This window comes from Sceloporus undulatus, chromosome 3, assembly GCF_019175285.1.
Source record: "Sceloporus undulatus isolate JIND9_A2432 ecotype Alabama chromosome 3, SceUnd_v1.1, whole genome shotgun sequence".
Lineage (NCBI taxonomy): Eukaryota > Metazoa > Chordata > Lepidosauria > Squamata > Phrynosomatidae > Sceloporus > Sceloporus undulatus.
Genome location: NC_056524.1, coordinates 21,986,670 through 22,007,032, shown reverse-complemented (window position 1 = coordinate 22,007,032; position 20,363 = coordinate 21,986,670). Strand labels below are relative to the sequence as shown.

Here is a 20,363-nt window from a genome sequence, read left to right as displayed (position 1 = left end):
TCACCATCCCTGCACAGTTAACAGTAGAGTTGGTAGCTTTCATTTTAGATGCCAATAAGTCCTGGGTGAAGCATGTCTGAGAATACATTCCCTATTATACCTTCATATTGGTGAGTCTGAGCTGCCACATGGCTTAGCAGCAGTGACTGCAGCCCTGTATCTCCTTAGCTGGCCAACTTATATTAATAATAAATAATAAAATATTTATTTGTATCCTGCCTCTCCCGTTTAAGGATCGAGGTGGGTAACAGCAAGGAAAAATTCAAATACAGAGTCACAGAAAAAATAATGAAACAGTCCCCAAAAAAACCCCACCTTTCTACCCTCCCTCCCATCAAAACAAAATAATAACAATAACACTAAAAACATTTAACTGGAATAACATAAACTTCTGCCCCCTTTATTATTATAAGATCACATCGATCCAGTGGTTTTTAGTCTTAGTCAGATCTCAGAAGGTAGAAAGGTAGGTGTGTTGGCTGGTAAGAAGGGGGTCTCTATTAGTGTGGTAATTTAGTAGGACAACTTTCAGTTGACAAAAAATCTTGCAAGCTTTCATGTTCACTAAATCTCTTCAGTAGACATTATGTTACACAAGTAAACAGAGAGCAGATAGGAGGGAGGAAATAGGCTGACTTCATGCCGAAGTCATGAAGTGTATATGTCAGAGTAGGTTGCATACATTCAAGTAAAGCCTATGTTGTAGCTGCAACTGCCTCAGGGACTTATAGGAAGAAGAAACAAACCATGTTTGGTCGAAGGCTTTCATGGCCGACATCCATAGTTTTTTGTAGGTTTTTCAGGCTGTGTGGCCATGTTCTAGCAGAGTTTCTTCCTGACGTTTCGCCAGTATCTGTGGCTGGCATCTCCATGTTTGATCTCTCGTTTTTGCCAAATCCATTCACATTTTTTTGATTTGCTGTCTGAATGACACATCTCATTATATCCCCCATCCCTCCAGCTCAAATGATGCCTTGCAGCATTTCTTCACTACCTGTTTAATTCATCTGAATGTGTGTGAATATTTATTAGTTACATTTATATTCAGCCTTTCTCTAAGTAAGGCTAAAACAGTATACATGTCTCTTCCACATTTTTCTTAACAATGGCAGAGTACAAACCGCCAGAAATAGGCGCGTCCCCGGCGCCTCTCTTTGCTCTGCAGGAGCGCCGCAGCAACCAAATTGCACGGCGCTCCTGCAGAGCAAAAAAGGAGCACCAGGAAGTGGCTCCTTTTTTGCGGCGCACTTCCACGCCCTAAAGCACCAGCGATGCCGCGGTGACATTGCAGTTGCGCCACCCCATTTGCAGGCGGCGCAGCTGCGATGTCACCAGTACGCGCCATGTCTGGTGGGTGCGCTGCAGCTGTGGTGCCCTCTTCACGTGCGAGAGCTGCTGGGCATGTGGGCGCTCCGCCCACCAGGCAGACCTCGCATGTGATGAGGGCGCCTCAAAGGCCCATCTGTTCCAGGCCAATAATCTTTGAGATGGGCCATGCTGAGAGAAATTGGCAAGATATCACCCAGTTAGTTTCATGTCGAATTAACCTGGATTCCGCCCCCCCCCCCCCCCCCCCTATCCCAACCACCTGTCATCTTTTGGCCTATGAGGGAGAGAGTAGGCTGGCCCAGCTCCATCAGGGCTAGCCTGAAGAAAGAGGCTCCTCCCTCCATAACTGTCATCTTTCGGCCTACGAAGGACAGAATAGGCTGGCCCAGTTCCATCAGGGCTAGCCTGAAGAAAGAGGCTCCTCCCTCCTTAACTGTCATCCTTCGCCTGCAAGGGAGAGAATAGGCTGGCCCAGCTCCATCGGGGCTAGTCTGAAGATAGAGCACCCTCCCTCCTTAACTGTCACCTTTTGGCCCGTGAGGGAGAGAGTAGGCTGGCCCAGCTCCATCAGGGCTAGCCTGAAGAAGAAGAGCCCTCCCTCCGGTCCATCTGCCTTGGTCCAGGCCTCAAGGGGAGAGAAGAACCACTGGACCTCATCCCCTTCCCTCCACCATTCCCTTCTCCTTTTGTGTCATGTCTTTTAGATTGTAAGCCAGAGGGCAGGGAACCGTCTATTATCCTCTCTGTTGTAAACCGCTCGGATTCCCAGTGATTGGGCGGTATATAAACTATTATTATTATTATTATTATTATTATTATTAACCAGTACACTGGATCGTTTAGTAAATATGCATACACACATATATAATTACTCCCCAGATAATATCCCTTCCATTTGTCCTGTGTTCTCTCCCTTCTCTAATACCCTCCTCTGTTTCTTCTTGCTGGATACATTCATTTCTATGTAAGGTCATGGAAGCCATGATAGGGATTCACTGCATCTTCCTTTAGCAGTCCTAGTATGATTCATACTAGGAAAATGTCAGGAAAACTTTAGCTTTCCTCTCCTCCACAGGCCTTTTGCTAAGATTGTATGATAGCGTTGGAAGAGACCACAAGGGTCATCCAATCTAAGCCCCTGAAATGAAAGAATACACAGCCAAAACACTCATAATAGATGGCCATTCAGCCTCTGTTTAAAAATCTCCAAAGAAGGAGATTCCACATAGAGACAACAAGTTATACAATCAGACAACTCAGATGTTAAGTTGTGGTTAGTCATGCTAGCTGCAGCATTTTGGTTGACCCTATGACTTACATTTGAAGAAAATCACTAATTTACAAGTTTTGTTACCAATCGCCAGTGGCCATTTTATCTACAGGATGGATGGGATGGGAGTTAACATCTAATATGCATTTAAAAATATCCTTCTCCTGATGTGTTGGTTGGAACTGCATTCCTGCCAGAATGGGAAGAATGCAGCTTGAAATAAATCTCTTGTCAGAGGAATGCTGCTACTTGAAAGACAGCAAGCAACTGAGGGTTTTTTTATGTTCGTTACGCAATTAACCTTACATATTGACTCCTGCTACCTTTGTTGTTAGTAGAAAGAACTTTATAAATGTCAATATACATTTGCTACAAGTTGGTTGGTTGCTCTTTCTCTCTGTTTGTGTATACTTGATTCTTTATCTCAAAGTTATTGCATTATGGCAGGGTGGGGGGTGTTGGCCATTTGATAAACTTATTTTGGTGATGTTTATCCAAACACAAAGCTCCCATTTCTCTGTTTGGATATGCAACAGAGGCATGGGGGGGGGGGGGGAGAAACCACACTTGAGTGTTTCATCATAGACTAATTATCTGCTTGGAAGGAGCCATGGCTAGGCACTGTGCCATGGGCAAGTCAGAGCAAGATGTGGTGTAGTTTATCATTCCTTTCTCCTTTCCCAACAAAACGTAACATTGACTTATATTTTTAGAGCCATCTTGTGTTTGTATTCCTATCTATCTACCTACCTACCTACCTTTCTCTTTCTGGATGAGTTGACTCTTCATAAATGGTCTAAAGCATAGAAGAATTGAAGGTGCAATACACAGAAACACACACACATATACACAATTGCTAGATTTATCTGTTTGCGTAGCATAATTTGTGCAGGTGTTAGAGCTTAGAAAGCTAACTTTTTTCAGTGTGTACCTCACAAACTCCCTAAGTCAGTATGGCCCAAAGATTCTGACAGTTGTAGTCTAAAAATGTAACGTTTCCAAGCTCAAGGAAGAACCTGTAAGGAGTTGGGATTCCTGAGTAATGGAAAACTTGATGGCACATATGGAACCTATACCTGTAAGCTCTGTACCTGCACAGACGCTTTCACAAGTAATGCTCAGACAGAAGGAGCAGTGACAAACAAAATGGCCTCCCTCCCAGTTTGATGGCTGGAAGATGATTGCACTGATGGCTGAAACTTACTTCAACCCCCGTGATGACTTGGTATTCTCCACTCCACCTAACCCAGCAGTCTAATTTAGGGGGCCCAAAGCTCTGTCCTCCCAACAGAGGAACAGATGGAGGGAGGACACGGCTGCCTTCCCCCCACAACCCACAACTGCTGCATGAGGCAGCTCCCTCACTCTGATTAATGGAAAGGCCTACTTTGATTGTGAATTAGAAAGTAGACACAGTCCCACATCTGGATTTGTGTACCTGTGCTGTAATTGTCAACATGCAAAATGCTTTGGGGCTGCTCCATTATTAGGTAAAAGGTAACTGCCATTAGAGAAGTACATTTTATACCTTTCTATTGAGACCTGAGGATCAAACTGAATAGCATGTTAAGCAAGGTGAGAATCATAGAAAATACAGACTGTTTTTGAAGGCCCCTCACACCAGTCTGTATTGTCTAAAGAAAAAGAAAATGGATTGCTTCTTCTAGATACCTTCCAGACATAGCAGATCCCTAGCGTTGAAGGTGGCTCTTTCATACTCTGCCATCACCCCCTTTGGAAATGAACTCCTGATCATTTTCATTTTTTTAAAGAATGCCACCCAGTTGTATGGTCCACAAATGATCTCTAGAAGTATATTTCGGTCCTGGAAGATGCCCACTGCTATTACATAGTATGGCTCAGCGATTAAGACACTGATTCTGAAGAGACCCAGGTGCCACATAATGGGGTGAGCTACTGTCACTAGTCCCAGCTTCTGCTGACCTAGCAATTCAAAAGCATGTAAAAAGTGCACGTAGATATATAGGTACCACTTTGCTGGGAAGGTAACACCATTTTGTACAGTCATGTTGGCTACATGTTCACATGCTGACTCTTCAGCTTAGTAACGGAGATGAACACCACCTCCAGCAGTCAGACACAATCAGACAATCTTGTCAAAAGAAAATCTTTACCTTTACTACATAGTATGCAGTTTATCGTCTACATTTTACATAAGTGCTGCAAATAGGGAGAGGATATTGGCTGGGAACAACTGGGAAGGATATTATTATGCTTCCCTTCCTGCGTGTGGTGGTCCCCAGCAAAATCAGAGCTCTCCTCCTTGTTTTGGAGAAAACAAAATATTTGGAGTGTGACGGCCCAAAACGTCCCATGGTTGTTTTAGGAGTTGCCTTCAAGGAAGCAGTGACTGGTTTTGTGGTTCTCCAAAATCTAACCTTCTTTCCCTTGTATGCAACAGGTATATCTATAGGTCTGTTCCATATCAGATATAAAAGTTCAAGCTTAGAAAATGTGCATGTTTGAACCACAACTCTCAGAATCTCTTGTTCATCATGGCTAGTGAGCGGCTCATGCTGGGTGAGAGACCCTGAGAGATAACAACAACAACAACAAAAACATTTGGGTTTAACTTTTTTTAAACTATTGAAATACTATGTTAAATAAAGCATGTTTTGATGTTTAACAAAGTCTATTCTGATTTGGAGAGTTGGCTTATCAGCCTTTGAACTCTGGTTAGAAAATGTATTTCATCTCTTCCTGTATTTCATGCATGCTTTGCCAAGGAGCTGAACTTCTTAATTGCTACAAGGTGAGTACTTCAGTGAAATGTCCTGTGATGTTTCAGCCTTAATTAATACTGGTTTTGAACTGAGCTTTGGAGCCCATTAAGTATGCTCTTGTATTACAAGAGAGGTCGACATGATGAGACTTGTTTGGGGATGTGTGCAGTTTCATTTTTATGTGTGCAGTTTCATTTCTGAAACCACAGCTGGTCTATTTACAATAAACCAGAGATGACTATCCCCACAACTTCCTTTTTTAAAACTGAAGATATGCTGCAAAATGCACTAGAGTTGCTTTTGTGGAAAACTTTGCTAGTTTCAGTGCCTTCATTTCAACTGTAATTACTGTTTTCTGCGTGCAGATAAAGACTCTGGATTAATGTTGCTTTTCCAGATTGAAAATAAAATTCCTATATATGTGACAACTGCTGTGAAATACAAGACGACATGGTGAAAAATTCTCAAAGGAAAGTCCATAGGGTCAGCCATAGAGAACATAGTTTGCATTAAGAAGGGTCCAGGTTCAATTTCTGCCTCCTCCCAGACCCTTTCTGGTGGTGGACTGGTTGATTTTGGTCTAGATATACTAATAGTCTGAGTCAGTACAAGACAATGTATTTCCAGAGGAATTCTTATATCTTTCTCTTTTGTTTACTTCCCAGTACATTAGGAATGGCTTCTTGGAATACCTATACAGATACACCTCAGTTAACCAAGCGTTTAACAGAGTATGGAGCAAGCTTGTTTTTTCCTGCTCCAGAAAAGTTCCTTTTCTCAAAGTGCTTTTAAGCCCTCAGGATCCACTTCTCCTTGTCCTATTTTAGCTGGAGGGTTTGTTTTAGCTGCATCGGTAGTAGGCGGACAATAAAGGAAGGCTAGAGAAGCACATACTTTCTGTGTCAGTTTGCGGGAGCATGCCTGCAGTAAAAAATGCAATGCATGAGCTGTGAAAATGGCACTGTACTCTTCCTTTTTATGTAGGGACATATCCCTATTCTTTCCATGTTATTTCTGCCTCTGGTACCAGATTTTCTGTTCAAAAAGTAATGGTCAGGAATATAATATCTATTTTGTTAACAGATTTACAGTGTGGATCCTCTTATTTCCTTCAGCTCCTTCTCATAATGTTTCTATGGGATTTTTTTTCTTTTTTGCTGAAACCTTACCTTTCTGCATTTTGATGGCCTCTAGATTTTTTAGACTACAGTACCCATAATCCCCATAATTGGCCTTGCTGTCTGGGGCTGATGGGAGTTGCAGTCCAAACATCTGATAACATCTGGTTGCCTTGATGCAACTCTGAGCTGGAACACATGTAAATACGTCTATGGGGGTTCTGGGGTTTGTTTGTTTGTTTCTGTATCTCCTTTTGTTTTCTTATGTCAGATATGTAAACTCCTTAGGGCATGGAGCGTTCCTCTTGTATTCTATGCTGAAACCCCATGACAACTTTTTTTTCCAGCCAACAAATAATTTTTTGTAATGCCCTAACTTGCCATAGGAATTCTGTAAATGGGTTAAGGCATACTGATGCCTTCCTTGCCCCATTCATGTCCTTGCAGGCTTGTAGATCAATTTCAGAAACTGCTGCTTAGTCCTGCTCTACTGACTTTGAGGGAAACATAGAATTAATTTGGCTATTCATTTCCAAAAGCCTTCCAGCAGTAATGGCTGGGCAACTGTTGTTGCCTGCCTTCACTTAGGTTTGAGGTTTGGATCCCTTCCATGGGCTGTTTTGTAAACTTCTTGCCCTTATTTCTGTCCCACAACTGTCTGTTTTCCGGTCTCATGCTCCTCTTATTTCTGTAGCCTTCCTAACCTTAACCAGAAACTTCCTCCCAGGCTCTTCTTCCTCTACTGTGGCTCATGTCTCATCATGCCTTTTAAACAGTAAGATTACAAGGAATTTCATCCATCACACGCATTTCATATTGCTAACCATTCACCAGTGAATTTGTACTGTCAGCCACTCACCAGGGTAAAAACATTCATTCACCAAGTGATAACTTGCCACAGTGCTCTGTTAACTGTTGAAGTGACCATGTTAGTGCAGGCAGGGGAAAGAAGTAGAGAACTGAAATGATGGAATAATCTGTGTCACTTCTATCTACAAATGGCAGGGATTGTGTATTTCAATTTTTTCCCTGTTTTGCAGGTAGGATGTGTCTTCAAGAGGATACCATGAATTTCAGAGTGTTTTCTTGACCATATTCAGAAAACTCAGAGGTGCTTTGCCATTATCCTTTCTCTGAAATATAACCAAATAGCACCTGCTATTCCTTGGCAGTCTCTCATCCAAGTACAGACCACGGCTAACCCTGTTTTAAAGACATTTTAAAGTCACAGGTGTGAAAGGTTGACCTCCCTGGGCTCTCAACAGCCCACCTTAAAAAATTTTTTTGCAGGGGTGTATGTGGAATTGCCACCAAAAGCTCCTAAGAGGCACGGAAGCCACTTTTGAAGGCTGATTTAAGATTTGGAGAGGCCTTTAAAAACAGACAGCAGAAAGTGAACTGGAAGTTGCAAAATTTCTGTGCCCCCCTTCCCCCCTGGCAAGATTTCTCCCCAAGGCCCCCTATGGGCACTCAGTGTGTGCCCTAACCACTGGCATTTGCCCACTACTGACCTAAGTAGAAAAAAAATGTCGTAATTATCTGAAGAGTTGTCACAAGCAACAGGGGGAGCAATTTGTATTGAAGCAGGACTGGATCTGTTGGGCTTATGTTACAGGAGGAAGGTAGCTTTCTTAAGAACATTAGGAGAAACTCCATGATGGTGAGGAGGGAGCTTGGATAAGTGACTTGTTTGGATGACAGTTACCCAGAATCTCATGGGCTATGCTGGCTGCAGGATTCTGCGAGGCTGCTGTACAAAAAGTAAATTTTCCAAGCTCTGAATAAGAGCAGTGTGACTAGGAGCAAATACTTGGGTTGGTGGGCTCTCCCTCAGTTGTTGTTGTCGTTGTCTGTCTTTAAGTCAATTTTGACTTATGGCATCCCAAAGGCGTAGAACCTATCACACCTGGCAAAATTTGTTCAGAGGGGGTTTGCTTTTGCCTTCCTCTGATGCTGAGAGAATGTGACTTGCCCAAGGTCATCCAATGGGTTTTTACATGACCAAGATGGAATTAAAACCCTGATCCCCAGAGTTGTAGTCCACTGGTCAAATCATGCTGGTTCTGTCTAGGTCTTCAAATGGAATTTGAACATCCAACTTTTTGCATACTCTAAAATTGTATGTTTTTCACAAGCAGAGGATTGTACTAGACAGCCTGCAAGTAGCATGGGGAAAGAACTGTGCTAGAACACATCTCCTTGATGTGCTAGCAGAAAGCACAAATTTGTCAAGCCTCTGTGCTTTGATATAAGAAGCATGCTTTCATTCGGCAGTGGAGCTGCACTATTTTCTGCCTGCATCAGTAAGAAATCTACATTTAACATACATATAATCCCACCCCAGCACTTCTTTTTCTCATTGGTTAAAATTTGACAGGGTCCACAGTGGATGGGGAGGTGTACAGCTTGCCAGGCATAAAACAAAGAATGGAATGTGGCTTCACAAGTTCTGGCTGACACCTTGCTTTTTCCCATGTTTGAAACTGGTTGCACTAAGTGCAGGGTTGTTGTTTTTTCCTATGTTAATTGGTAATCAGCTGTTTCATATGTAGATAATCAAAGGGAGTAGCAGATATGAAGTCATGGTAAGTGAGAGGTGTCTGTGCATCTTAATGCAAACTTTCCTAGTTCAGACTTTTGGAAACAATGCAGGAAATGAAACCCAGTTATTTGCAGTTTTCTGAAGTTTGTACTCCAACTTGTTTTTTTTTTAATGCAATGTTATGAGGGTATTAATGAAAGTAGCATACAAAGGCTCACTATATTAGGGATATTTTCTTGTATTAGAATTAGATAAAGGATTTGAAGGCACACAATGACAAAAAGATAAAAATGTATACACAAATGCATATCTTAGGAGAAATATGTGTGAAATCTGTATGCATTTGTTAGAGATTTTAAAAGTTCAGAAACCCTATGAGGAAAACAGGCTGGAACAGATTTAAAGATGAACAATGTGAAAATGAAATTAAAAGACTTGTCCATGGTTTCCAGTGCTTCTGGTAGGATAACATATTCATTCTTAAGTTATGCTAGATATTCCAGTAATATTTATTGCCAACGATGGCCAGACACCTGAAACCCACCTTAAAACTGAGTCAGCCGTTCCAAGCAATGGAGGTCTATAGGGTACTGTAGAGTAGCATGGCCATCCCCCTACCACCAGTCAGCAACACTATGATGAAGAGTTGCAACAGGTCTCTGCAGGATCCCTGCTTCTTTTTCTCTCAGCATCGCTTGCTGGCAGGAGTGAGTGGTTTGAGGATCCTGCAGCATCACAGCCCTCCATGCTCCAAATGGCCGATTGGCTTTGAAGGATCTGAGAGAACACCTCTAAGAATCTCTAGGTACCTAGCATAACTATGGTCAACCTCTGCCAAACGTTGACCATAAAATCACACTGGAGGACCTATAAATGCCTAAATCTCTAGGTCATCCAGCACAACCTTATGGCCAACTTGTGGCAGAGAAACACTAGAGGACCTAGAGATTTCTAGAGAGAGCACATTAGTCAAAGCTGCAAATGTGGAGGGTAAACTTTACTTCGGAGCATTGTCACTATAATCCAGAAATGGAGAATGGGGCCTTCCTGGGGATGTTGAACTGGAGCTCCCTGAATCCCTTGCTATAAACACTGTTTGGCTAGGACTGATGAAAGTTGCAATCCAACAACATCTGGTGAGATACATGTTCCCTACACCTGGTCTAATCCTTATACAGTATTTAGATCAGCACTACCATCCATATATAAACTGGCCTATTCTTTAAGACTATCTGGAGATACCTTTGCTTTTGGGCAAGTAGCAGTTGAAGGTTGGAACCCTTAGCAGTGTCATCCTGGTTCTAGAAACCCTTTTCTGTGTCTGTGTACTTGGCACATACTTTTATGATTGTTAAAAACTAGTGCATTTTATATATTCCTGAACAGCCCTGTTAAATTGTTTGCTGCTTTATATTTGTTGCAAAGCAGTTTGTTGGTATGCAAAGCAAGGGATATATAAACTCCTTTAAATTCCCATGCTTAATTAACTTTTTTGTTTTTCTGAAAGATCTGTGTTGTGCAATTCCTTTTAATATGTGCTACAGTGTAATAATGTCCATTGTTGTGTAATGTTGACAGGCCCTTCGAATTCAACAAGCAATGCTACCTCCAGTACAACTCCAGCTGCAGCAAACACCACAGCTGCCCCTTCTGTGATTTCTGCTACCACAGCCAAAAACACAACTGCTCCCAAACCCACTGTGGCCTCCAAACCCACATCTCCTTCCAAAGAGGTCACTACTGAAGCTGTAAAACCCACACCAGCAAAATTTAATGTGACAGTCACAACTCCCAAACCAGTGTTGCCTTCTGTGTCTGTGACGGGTATGTGCTGATCTTTCCTTACCTATTGGACTCCCAAATATTTTTGTATGGACTGCCTTATATGAGTCTGTTTGGACTTTCAGTTTGAGGCTGTTGAAGCAAGGGTGGTTTGTTTTTTTAAAGAATAGTAAAAACTACAGTAATGGGCACTTAGAATTTCACAAAAGATCTGATATGTTACAATGTTTCTGAGAATGGGCTTCTGTGTATATTGTGTTTATAAAGGCCAGAATCCTCTTGGTGTTATACACCTGTCTATATCCCTTACACATGCATTTGTACTCTATTGACTGTTGTGCAGCGGATGTATTGAATTTGTTATTGCTGTTTTCAACTTACAGCATCCCTAAGATGAATCTATCATGGGAGCCTAAATGCAGTTGTTAGCTAATGGAATAGACCTATTGAATCAATGGAAATTATATATGTATTGATTTATCAGATTCCTGTTGATTCAGTGAATCTGCATTAGGTGAGAGAGACAAATGAATTCAGGGCAGGGGGTTCTTGGCAAGATATGTTCTGAAAAGTTTGCCACTGCCTTCCTGAGAGATTTGACTGGCCATCCAGTGCATTTCCGTGGCTGAGTGGTGATTCAAACCCTGGTCTCTCAGAGTCCTAATCCAACACTCAAACCACTACTCCATGCTGGTTCTCATGTGTTTATAGAATCATAAGAGTTTGAAGCGAACTCAAGGGCCATCCAGTCCAACCCCATTCTGCTATGCAGGAACACACAATCAAAGCACCCCAACAGATGGCCATCCCACCTCTGTTTAAAGATCTCCAAGGAAGGAGACTGCATCACTCTCCAAGGGAGTGTGTTCCACCGTCGAACAGCTCTCACTGTCAGGAAGTTCCTTCTATTGTTTAGATGGAATCTCTTTTCCTGTATCCTGCATCCATTTTTCTGTGTCCTACTCCCTGGAGCAGCAGAAACAAACTTGCTCCATCTTCAACATGACACCCCTTTAATTACTTAAACAGGGCTGTCATATCACCTCTTAACCTTCTCTTCTCCAGGCTAAACATCCCCACCTCCGTAAGTCTCTCCTCATTGGGCATGGTTTCCAGACCCTTCACCATTTTAGTCCCCCTCCTCTGGACATGCTCCAGCTTGTCAACATTTTTTTTGAACTCTGGTGCCCAGAACTGGACACAGGATTCCAGGTGAGGCCTGACCAAAGCTGAATAGAGTGGCACTATTACTTCCCTTCTAGATATTATACTTCTACTGAGGCAACCTAGAATTGCGTTGGCCTTTTTAGCTGCCACATCACACTTTTGACTCCTGTTCAAATTTTGGTCTACTAGGACTCCTAGATTCCTTTCCCATGTACTGTTGTTAAGCCAAGTGCCCGCCATATCTATGCATTTCATTTTTTTTCTGCCTAAGTGAAATAACATACATTTCTCCCTGCTGAAAATTATTTTGTTAGTTTTGGCTCAGCTTTCTAATCTATTCGTGTCATTTTGAATTTTGATCCTGTCCTCTGCTACTCCTCCTAATTTGGTATCATCTGCAAATTTGATAAGCATGCCCCGTATTCTTTCATCTAACTCATTGATAAAATATGTTGAATAGCACTGGGCCCAGGACAGAACCCTGTGGTACCCCACTGGTCACTTCTCTCCAGGATGAAGAGGAGCCATTGCTGAGCACCTTTTCAGTTTGGCCAGTCAACCAATTACTAATCCACCTAACAAGTTGTACTGTCTAGCCCACATTTTACTAGCTTGTTTGCAGTAACATCATGGGGGACCTAGTCAAAGGGTTTACTGAAATCAAGATATGCTAAATACTTCACACGGGCCTAAATCTTGTTCCTTAGTTCCAGCTAGAGATTTTAATTCAATTGAATTTACATACTTGTTGACTCACCATTCAGTAATTGATTCAGTGGGTTATATTCTCTGAAGATGCCAGCCACAGATGCTGGCGAAATGTCAGGAATACACTCTTCTAGAACATGGCCACATAGCCCAAAAAACCCCACAAAAAACTATGGATACCGGCCATGAAATCCTTCAACTTCACAGCTCAGTGGGTATGCTTTGGATGACACTGACCAATGATTCAGTTGCACATTATTGAATGGTGTGTAACTACTGCATTTAGCTGCTCCTTCAAAGTACCACTTGATTCATTGGGAATGCTGAAATAGCCACAGTGCATTCCTTATTAGAATGCATTCCTTATTATAGAATGGGACAATAAACAGATGTGTAGGCAGATACCCAGTTGTTTGCACAATGTCAGTACACAGCAGAAGGGTGGTGTGTTGCAGCCATCATGTAACTACATGAGTGTATGTTTACCATATGCAAGCATGACATATTGTATTCATTTTTGCGTTTGTATACTACATGTGCCCAGAAAGAGACTTAACAGAAAATTACATCTTTTTTTAAAAAAAGGCACTGCAAGAACAAAATTGTGAGAACAAAACCCATACAGAATAAGCCATTATGGTAAAACGATAAGAGCCAAATGTCCCAGTGCTTGCCCAAGGGTCACAAAGGCCATACTAAGCAAGAAAGATTTCACCAATCTCCTGAACATCATCTGTGTGTAAACCTGTCCAGGCTTCTGTGCAAAGTGGATTTCACAATGGAAGACACAGTTCTTTGTAGTTGTGTGATCTGTTCCATTTTAGAATATGGATGTTGTAATTCAATATAGATACTGACAAATGTAGAATTTATTTAGAACAAATCTGTAGGAGGACTGCAAAGATGGTGAGGTGCTTGGCTATCAGAGTGTCTCATCAGGAAAAGTTGAAGGAACTAAAAAAAAGTAGTGAATAATACTCTTAATTTTAACACACTGGAACGCTACCTTCATTGCACATTTTTGGGAAGGCAAGGAACTACCCTGGTTAAAGACAAGATGCTGGTAGTGCAAGATTGTGAGTTCTTACGGAGGTGTCATCCTTGCAGATGAAGAAGCAGCAAGTTCTTCAAAATGCACACACAACTTGCCTGTTATGATCAATGATTATGACCACAGTCACCCAATGCAGTGATTCATCTGAAGTGTCTTGGAGGAAAATTGAAGAAGTTCTCCCAACAAGAGATGGGAGGAATGTTCAGTTTTATTTTTTCCAGCATTTGGATTTTTAAAACATCAAGACATTTGAGAATATTATGAATTCTTACCAGAAAGCAACTGATATAAAATTCTCACCCATCCTTGTTCCCAACTTAGAGCAGCTGCCAAAAACGTCCAAAACACACTGCAGAAATAATCCAGTTTTAGACTGCTTTTACTGTCCTGGCTCAAGGCTAGGGAATCCTGGGAATTGGGTTTTTTTTGTGGCACCAGTGCTCTCTCTGGCAGAGTAGGCTTAATGTCTCACAAAACTACAATTCACAGAATTCCTTAGCATTGAGCCATGGCTGTTAAAGCGGTCTCAAACTGGGTTATATCTGCAGTGTCTTTGGATCTAAGATTGTTGAATGTGGTGGAAAAAATGAAACTGCAGCAGCAATATATTAATATGTGTGTATGTGTGTTTCTTTTAGCTACTCCAAAAGCTGCTGCAGCTCAAGCATCATCATCAGGATTCAGTGCTGCCAGCTTTATAGGTGGCATTGTGTTGACATTAGGACTAATAGCGATTGGCTACGTTGGATGCAAAACCTACCACACAAAGAGGGGTGTTCAGTACCGAACCATGTAAGTTGGTGTGGGAGACTCTTTGTTGATAGGTAACATGAGCACAAAGATGCTGTACTCCTCCTTATTACTATTAAATGCATATCTTCACCACCTGAGCTACACTAAGCAATGATCTCACTTGCTAGAAAGCTTTCTCCTATGTTCCTACCTTCTGTGGTTCCAGTGGGCCCCAAAAGCACATGGGCCCTTGCCAGTAGCATGCAAATATACTTTCCTAATGTTTGCACAGTGCTGCTAGGGGCATAACACAGTACTGCAGGTGATGGTGGCTGTACTGGGGGTAAAGTTGTACCTTTTAAGCTGGAGCATCAGAGGTGCTTTTGGACGAAACTTCCTGACCCTTACATACTCTGTGTAACACAGACATATACAATCAAACTCTAAATGCCCCTCCTTGCTTTCCTCCCAATTGTGATTTTTGTGGCGATTGTTGTTCCTGTGATATGCATGATCAGCACGCCTTGCATCAGTGGGGAAGTTGCACTGCCTTTGTAGTTGCTCTTAACAATGAGAGGTTTTCTCTTGATGTGAGATGACTTCCTTTGATTTGGTCAACCTTGGTAAAGGGCAGGCCCTCTGCAATATCCCCTCTTTTGAACTCCTTTAGCCATTTGCCGGATCTCTAATTTTCTTTTTACTAATCAGCAGCAAATTTCCGTACGCCCTGCTGCTTTTTACAAAACACAGGGCTTACAAACATGCACGTAGCCTGATCCCAAGATGGGAATGCCTTTTCCTTTTTGCCTTCACGCCAGACTTTACTTTTTCATTCTGTAGACGCTTCAATCATGAAGTAACTCAATTTTTTTTCATTTTTTCATTCTTTTGTTTTATTTCAATTTCCTATACCCAGAAAAGAAAATAATAAGAAGGGGGAAAACATACTTGGCTTGTGGTAGATACTGCTGGCATTTCCATTCCTAACAGTGAAGTTCAGAAGCAGTTTTATCTCTTTATTTTTGTTTTTGCAGTTGTGGATTCCCATGTGGCCATAGACTCTAGTTTGTGCAAGGAATTTTCTGCCACATGCAGGGCTAAACCTTGGGGTCCATCTGCGGTTGACTGTCTTGCTTTTGCTGTCGTTGCTTTCAAACTGCACAGAGCTTGAAAAAGTTACCTTTCTGGACTGCAGTTCCCCAAATCCCCCATCCAGTACTGACTTCAGATCCCTGACATATACTCCTTGTCTAGGCAACCGGCTTCCGTCTTCCTCCTTAATAATAATGCTTTAAAAATCCTTATTTTCCCCCCAGTGTTTCTAGTCACATATTTTCTTGCAAAATGCATGGTGGAGTGAGGAACAGAAGCAAGACCTGCTTGCTGAAGGAACCCCTGACATAATTGTGTGTCACACAGAGCATGTTCTACTCCCTTCCCCAGCTTTGTACCATATAACACCCATTTACTTTTCTGTGTGATCACTGTGGCCTACTCTGGCCATAGAGCAAAGGGTACACAAGTTGGATGGTATTCTCATGATGGAAGGACACAGCCTTAGTAGCTCAGCCTGTATATATTATTCCCAAGAAAATATGGATCAGACCAGGCTTAGGGAAGTTAGAAGGAAAGACTGGTTTTCCTTCTTTGACCTTCCTTTTCTCATCAAACCCCCCATCCTCTTTCACTGAATAAGGAATTTAACACTTTCACATCCTCCATATCCCTGTCTTCTGCAGAACCATTTCCTGGAACCAAAGCAAATGTCCATTCTTTTCCATTATTGGGTTGCTGTTTTTTGTCACTCTGCTTCATCAGGGTTACAGTCTTCCAAACTATCCTGACTGTAGAACAGGTGTGTGTGTGTGTGTGTGTGTGTGTGTGTGTGTGTGTGTGTGTGTGTGTATGCCTACCACTCTTATCCTCACAACACCCCTATGAAGTAGGCTAATCTGAGTCTAACTATAGGCCTTTGCCAGAACAGAATGTAGTCCAAGGAAGTTATGTAATAGTTAATTGAACTTTAATATTTCTTAAAATTCTGTCTCAGATGCTACTTATAATAAAGTAATCTTTTGTCTTTTTTTCCAGTGATGAACATGATGCCATCATTTAAAGACAAAAAGTGAACCCCCACACAATTTCGCTGGTTTTAGAAACATTTTACCCTCCAAAAAAAGCCTTCATGACAAAAGTCTTCATGAAAAAATTGGTCACAGCTTACACAGGGTGTCTCATTCCTTTCTTGACATGCACCTCCCTGCAAGATTGTGAGGAACTCCATAAGCACACTGAATAATTCAAAATGTTTCAGATGAAGAGCTGTAAGGAATCTATACAACTGGTGCCTTTTTAAATGACCACTTTTTATCTTTTATGGAAGAGCTTAATTAATCATTGCTGCCACTTAGTTGTTACGCACAGAGGATCAGAGACATCGCCTCCATGATGAAACACAGCCTGTGGTATCAGTGTTGTGTCAACACGCTCACCTTTTGCCACTCTGTAAGCTGCATGTCTTTTTTTGTAGAATAGATGAATCAAACCATTCTGGACAAAATAACAGTTTCCTTTCCAAGGTAAGCAGGTAGACCAAAAGCAACATTCTCAGATTGTTTGTATTAGTTTTGTAGATTAAGAGGAAATATTTTTTGTGGATTGAGGGGAAATATTTTTTGTTAATAATCTGGGGAATTTAAAACATTGTGTGTGTTTTGTTGAAAGTTTAAGAAAATATTTGTCTACTTTATGATGCCAAGAAATGAGTTGCAAGACATGGTGTTTGTGTTGTACTTAGGGTTGCCTTGGATGAAGGGATAGCTTTTGTTTTATCATTGGGCTGCTTTTGAAAGCAGTCATCTTTGTGTACCAATCCTGGCTGTATTTAAGGTGTATGTTGAGATTTGGGACATGAATAACTTTGTTCTTGTCATAAAGGTAGACACACACAGGTGTTATGTTCTAAGATAAGAATTAACACAATCTTGGAAAAGTTGTGTAATATATATTCAGCTTATATTCACCATAACAGAAATGAAGCCCAAAGGAGATCATACTTATTGGGTCTTATGCCCAAATATTGCCTAGTTTCAACTAGGCACTTCTGTGATTATTCTGCCACATACTGTGCATTCACACAGGCACATAGCAATTATATATATCACTGGTCTCCATTCAGGTATATGTAAAGTACAAAAGGCAATTGAGGTGAATCAATTTCCACTGAGGATTTTAAACTTGAATATATATTTAGGCTGGGGATAGGTGACAGTTTTGAAAAACAGTGTACGCAGGATAACGTCTGCCACTTTTATCTCCATATTCTTTTGAATGCCAACCATTGACCAGAAGATGTAAAGGTAACCAGAGCTTTGGGGTGTGTGTGTGTGTGTGTGTGTGGAATTTCTGTTGCCCCCGTCCTAAAGTTCTGAATGGAATGCATATCAAAATGTGTGTAACTATGGAGAGCTTTGAAAAATTCTTTGTTTTGGATCCTGTCTTCCAGAATCCTCCAGTCATCATGGCAATAAGGAGGGATTCTGAGTTGTTCAAAACAACTAACTTTTCATTGCTTTGGTGGTCTCCAGACTAGGGTGCTTTGAGATGAGGTTGTCATTATTTGCTGTCTTCTCAGTTGAAACTCAAAACAAGTACATTGCTTAGAAAAATTTCCACGCGACAGACTAAAATAGGTTTAAAAACATTCCCTTTCTGCTGGAAACTTTTGTTAATTGCATTTAATTGGACAGAGGTTGTAATTTTCAGCACTCCAACATACTGCAGTTTCCTGTATTTTGGAAAGGAAACAGTCTCACTTGAAAGGGTTATAAAGCTGATGCCAGTTTGTTATGTAGATGTTTGTTTTTCTGGGGTGTTTTGTGACAGTTCCCCTTTTCTCAAGGGTATGCGATTGTGATTCTTGTAAAAATGATTGTTCATTTAGCGAGAAGATTGAGACTTGGAATTTCTGCTACTTTTTCATCATTTTTTTTTCTTCAAAAGGACAAGGATGACAACTATTTTAAGATAAAAATTTTAATGGTATTGTAACGCATACCTTCTTTTGCACAAGTTCGCCAAACTGTAAACTTAAAAATTCAGTAAAAAGAAAAAGGCTTTTGTGCAGCAGCCATAATTTTGTCAGTAGGAAATATTTGAGTTTGATAAGACTTCTTGAGGTGTGTGTGTGTTATTGACCTACAATACATATTTAATTTTAGCTCATCTTTCTCATATCTTTTACAGAAATAAAAGTTAATGAAAATGTAATGTTGGTTTCTCAAGGTTAACTGTCTTTACAAATGTTGGAATAGTATTCACAGGTCAGAGGGGATAGAGTTGTATATTGTTCTCAAATATGTAACCTTTGTCATATATTGACCTTCCTGATTTTGTTGGTCTCCAATTCCCATCAGCCCTCATCCAGTTAGTGGAAAGAAATGATGTGATGTATAGTCCAAACATGGCCTGAGTGCTAGTTTCCCCAGCCCTGATCCAGTTCAAAACCTGATTAATGGTTGACAGTATAAAATCACTGTGACAATATGAAATCGGTGTGTGACTTTTCCCTATTCTGTATGATCTATCTTTCAGCAAAGTGCTTCCTCTTGTGCGGGGATCTGGTATGACAAGGGAAAGTTCTGAATTTCTCAGTGGGTCATTTTGAAATGGTAAATGCCAGATCTTACCATCTGGTGAGGGAGGGAGCCCAAGAACTGTATGGAAAATGGCCAAGCCATATGAACTTTATGGGACAGTAGCAACTTAGCTCTAGGAAACATACCACCCTTTTTGTAGCTTCTCAGCAGCAGCCTAGGTATCCTCTCTAAAAATGATTCAACAAAAAGATGTGCCATCCTCGGGGCACAATCACTTATTGATGGCAATCCAAATGAACAGTGCCTAGCTTGAGGAAGGACTAGCAACAAAATGTTGTGTAGTCCTTTTCAGGCTTCCGCATATGCTTTTTTGTAATTACTACTGCCCTGTAATCCCCTTTAAGACAACCATCTCGTTCTACTTCATGGAAAGACCAGCCCTTGCAGTGAAAACTGCATTATTGAGCAGTTGTTTTAAAATTTTTGTGTGACTGAAAAAGAAAACTTATTTCAGGCAGGGAACAGTGTGAAAAACTGGCAAGTAGTCACTACTGTGGATACTGCCAAGCTAATGGCTTCCACACGTTTTGGTGCTATCCTGCATTCTTTCTATCATCTACAAGGGATAGAAAATTCTCCAGCTGCGTTAGCTAGCAGAGCCAATAGTAAAGAATGCTTGTGTCACAGTCAAATACAGTTCCATGGGGGAATTCTTTCCCCTGCTCTAGAGGTTGTGGGATTTCAATTGCCATCACTCTTCAGTTGCTATCAGGACTTCAATTGCCATCAGCACAAGAGGAAACACTTTACTAGCTAGGGCAGTGGTGGTGAACCTGTGGCATGAGTGCCAGAGGTGGTACTCAGAGCCCTTTCTGGAGGCACACATGCTGTGCCCCCAGCACAGAGTTTGTTACTAGAAAGCCAGAGGGACATGGCAGTTTGTAATAAATAGTGGGTTTTCAGTTGCTATTTGGGCACTCAGTTTCTAAAACATTTGCCATCACTGAGCTAGGGGTTAAACAAGAGCTACAGTACTCCACCCTGATCTAGCTTATTGCCTGCACTGCCTGACACTGGCTCTCTTAGGGTTCAGAAAGGTATTTCTTAGACAAAACTGGATCTAGGACCTCATTTTTCCCATGCATATGCTCTACAATTGAGTTACAGTCCTTTCCTTTACTGATATACACAGACATAAACCAGAAGAAAAACGTGGCAACAGACTAGTCTGTATGAATTGCTTTCAAGAATTTCCTAATGGTATAAACTTTCCTCCCTCACTGTAACATAAACAGAGCACTTTTGATGTTGACTTTCTG

At 41.3% G+C, this 20,363-nt stretch overlaps 1 protein-coding gene across 3 annotated transcripts; it reads left to right on the top strand.

The window, feature by feature from the left end:
* Nucleotides 1-3,098: 3,098 nt before the first annotated feature.
* On the top strand, nt 3,099-18,991 carry TMEM123 (transmembrane protein 123). 3 transcript variants are annotated; one of them, XR_006103153.1, is made up of 4 exons: nt 3,099-5,372; nt 10,582-10,827; nt 14,353-14,506; nt 16,538-18,991. XR_006103153.1 is itself a non-coding variant. In XM_042460798.1 (3 exons), the coding sequence occupies exons 1-3, from the start codon at nt 10,572-10,574 to the stop codon at nt 16,560-16,562; spliced, it is 435 nt and encodes a 144-aa protein (XP_042316732.1). In that variant the 5' UTR covers nt 7,678-10,571; the 3' UTR covers nt 16,563-18,991. The 3 variants fall into 3 exon arrangements, 1 of the variants encoding a protein (XP_042316732.1); XR_006103154.1 differs by lacking the exon at nt 3,099-5,372 and adding an exon at nt 5,410-7,572; XM_042460798.1 differs by lacking the exon at nt 3,099-5,372 and having other exon boundaries at nt 7,678-10,827.
* The last annotated feature ends 1,372 nt before the right edge of the window (nt 18,992-20,363 follow it).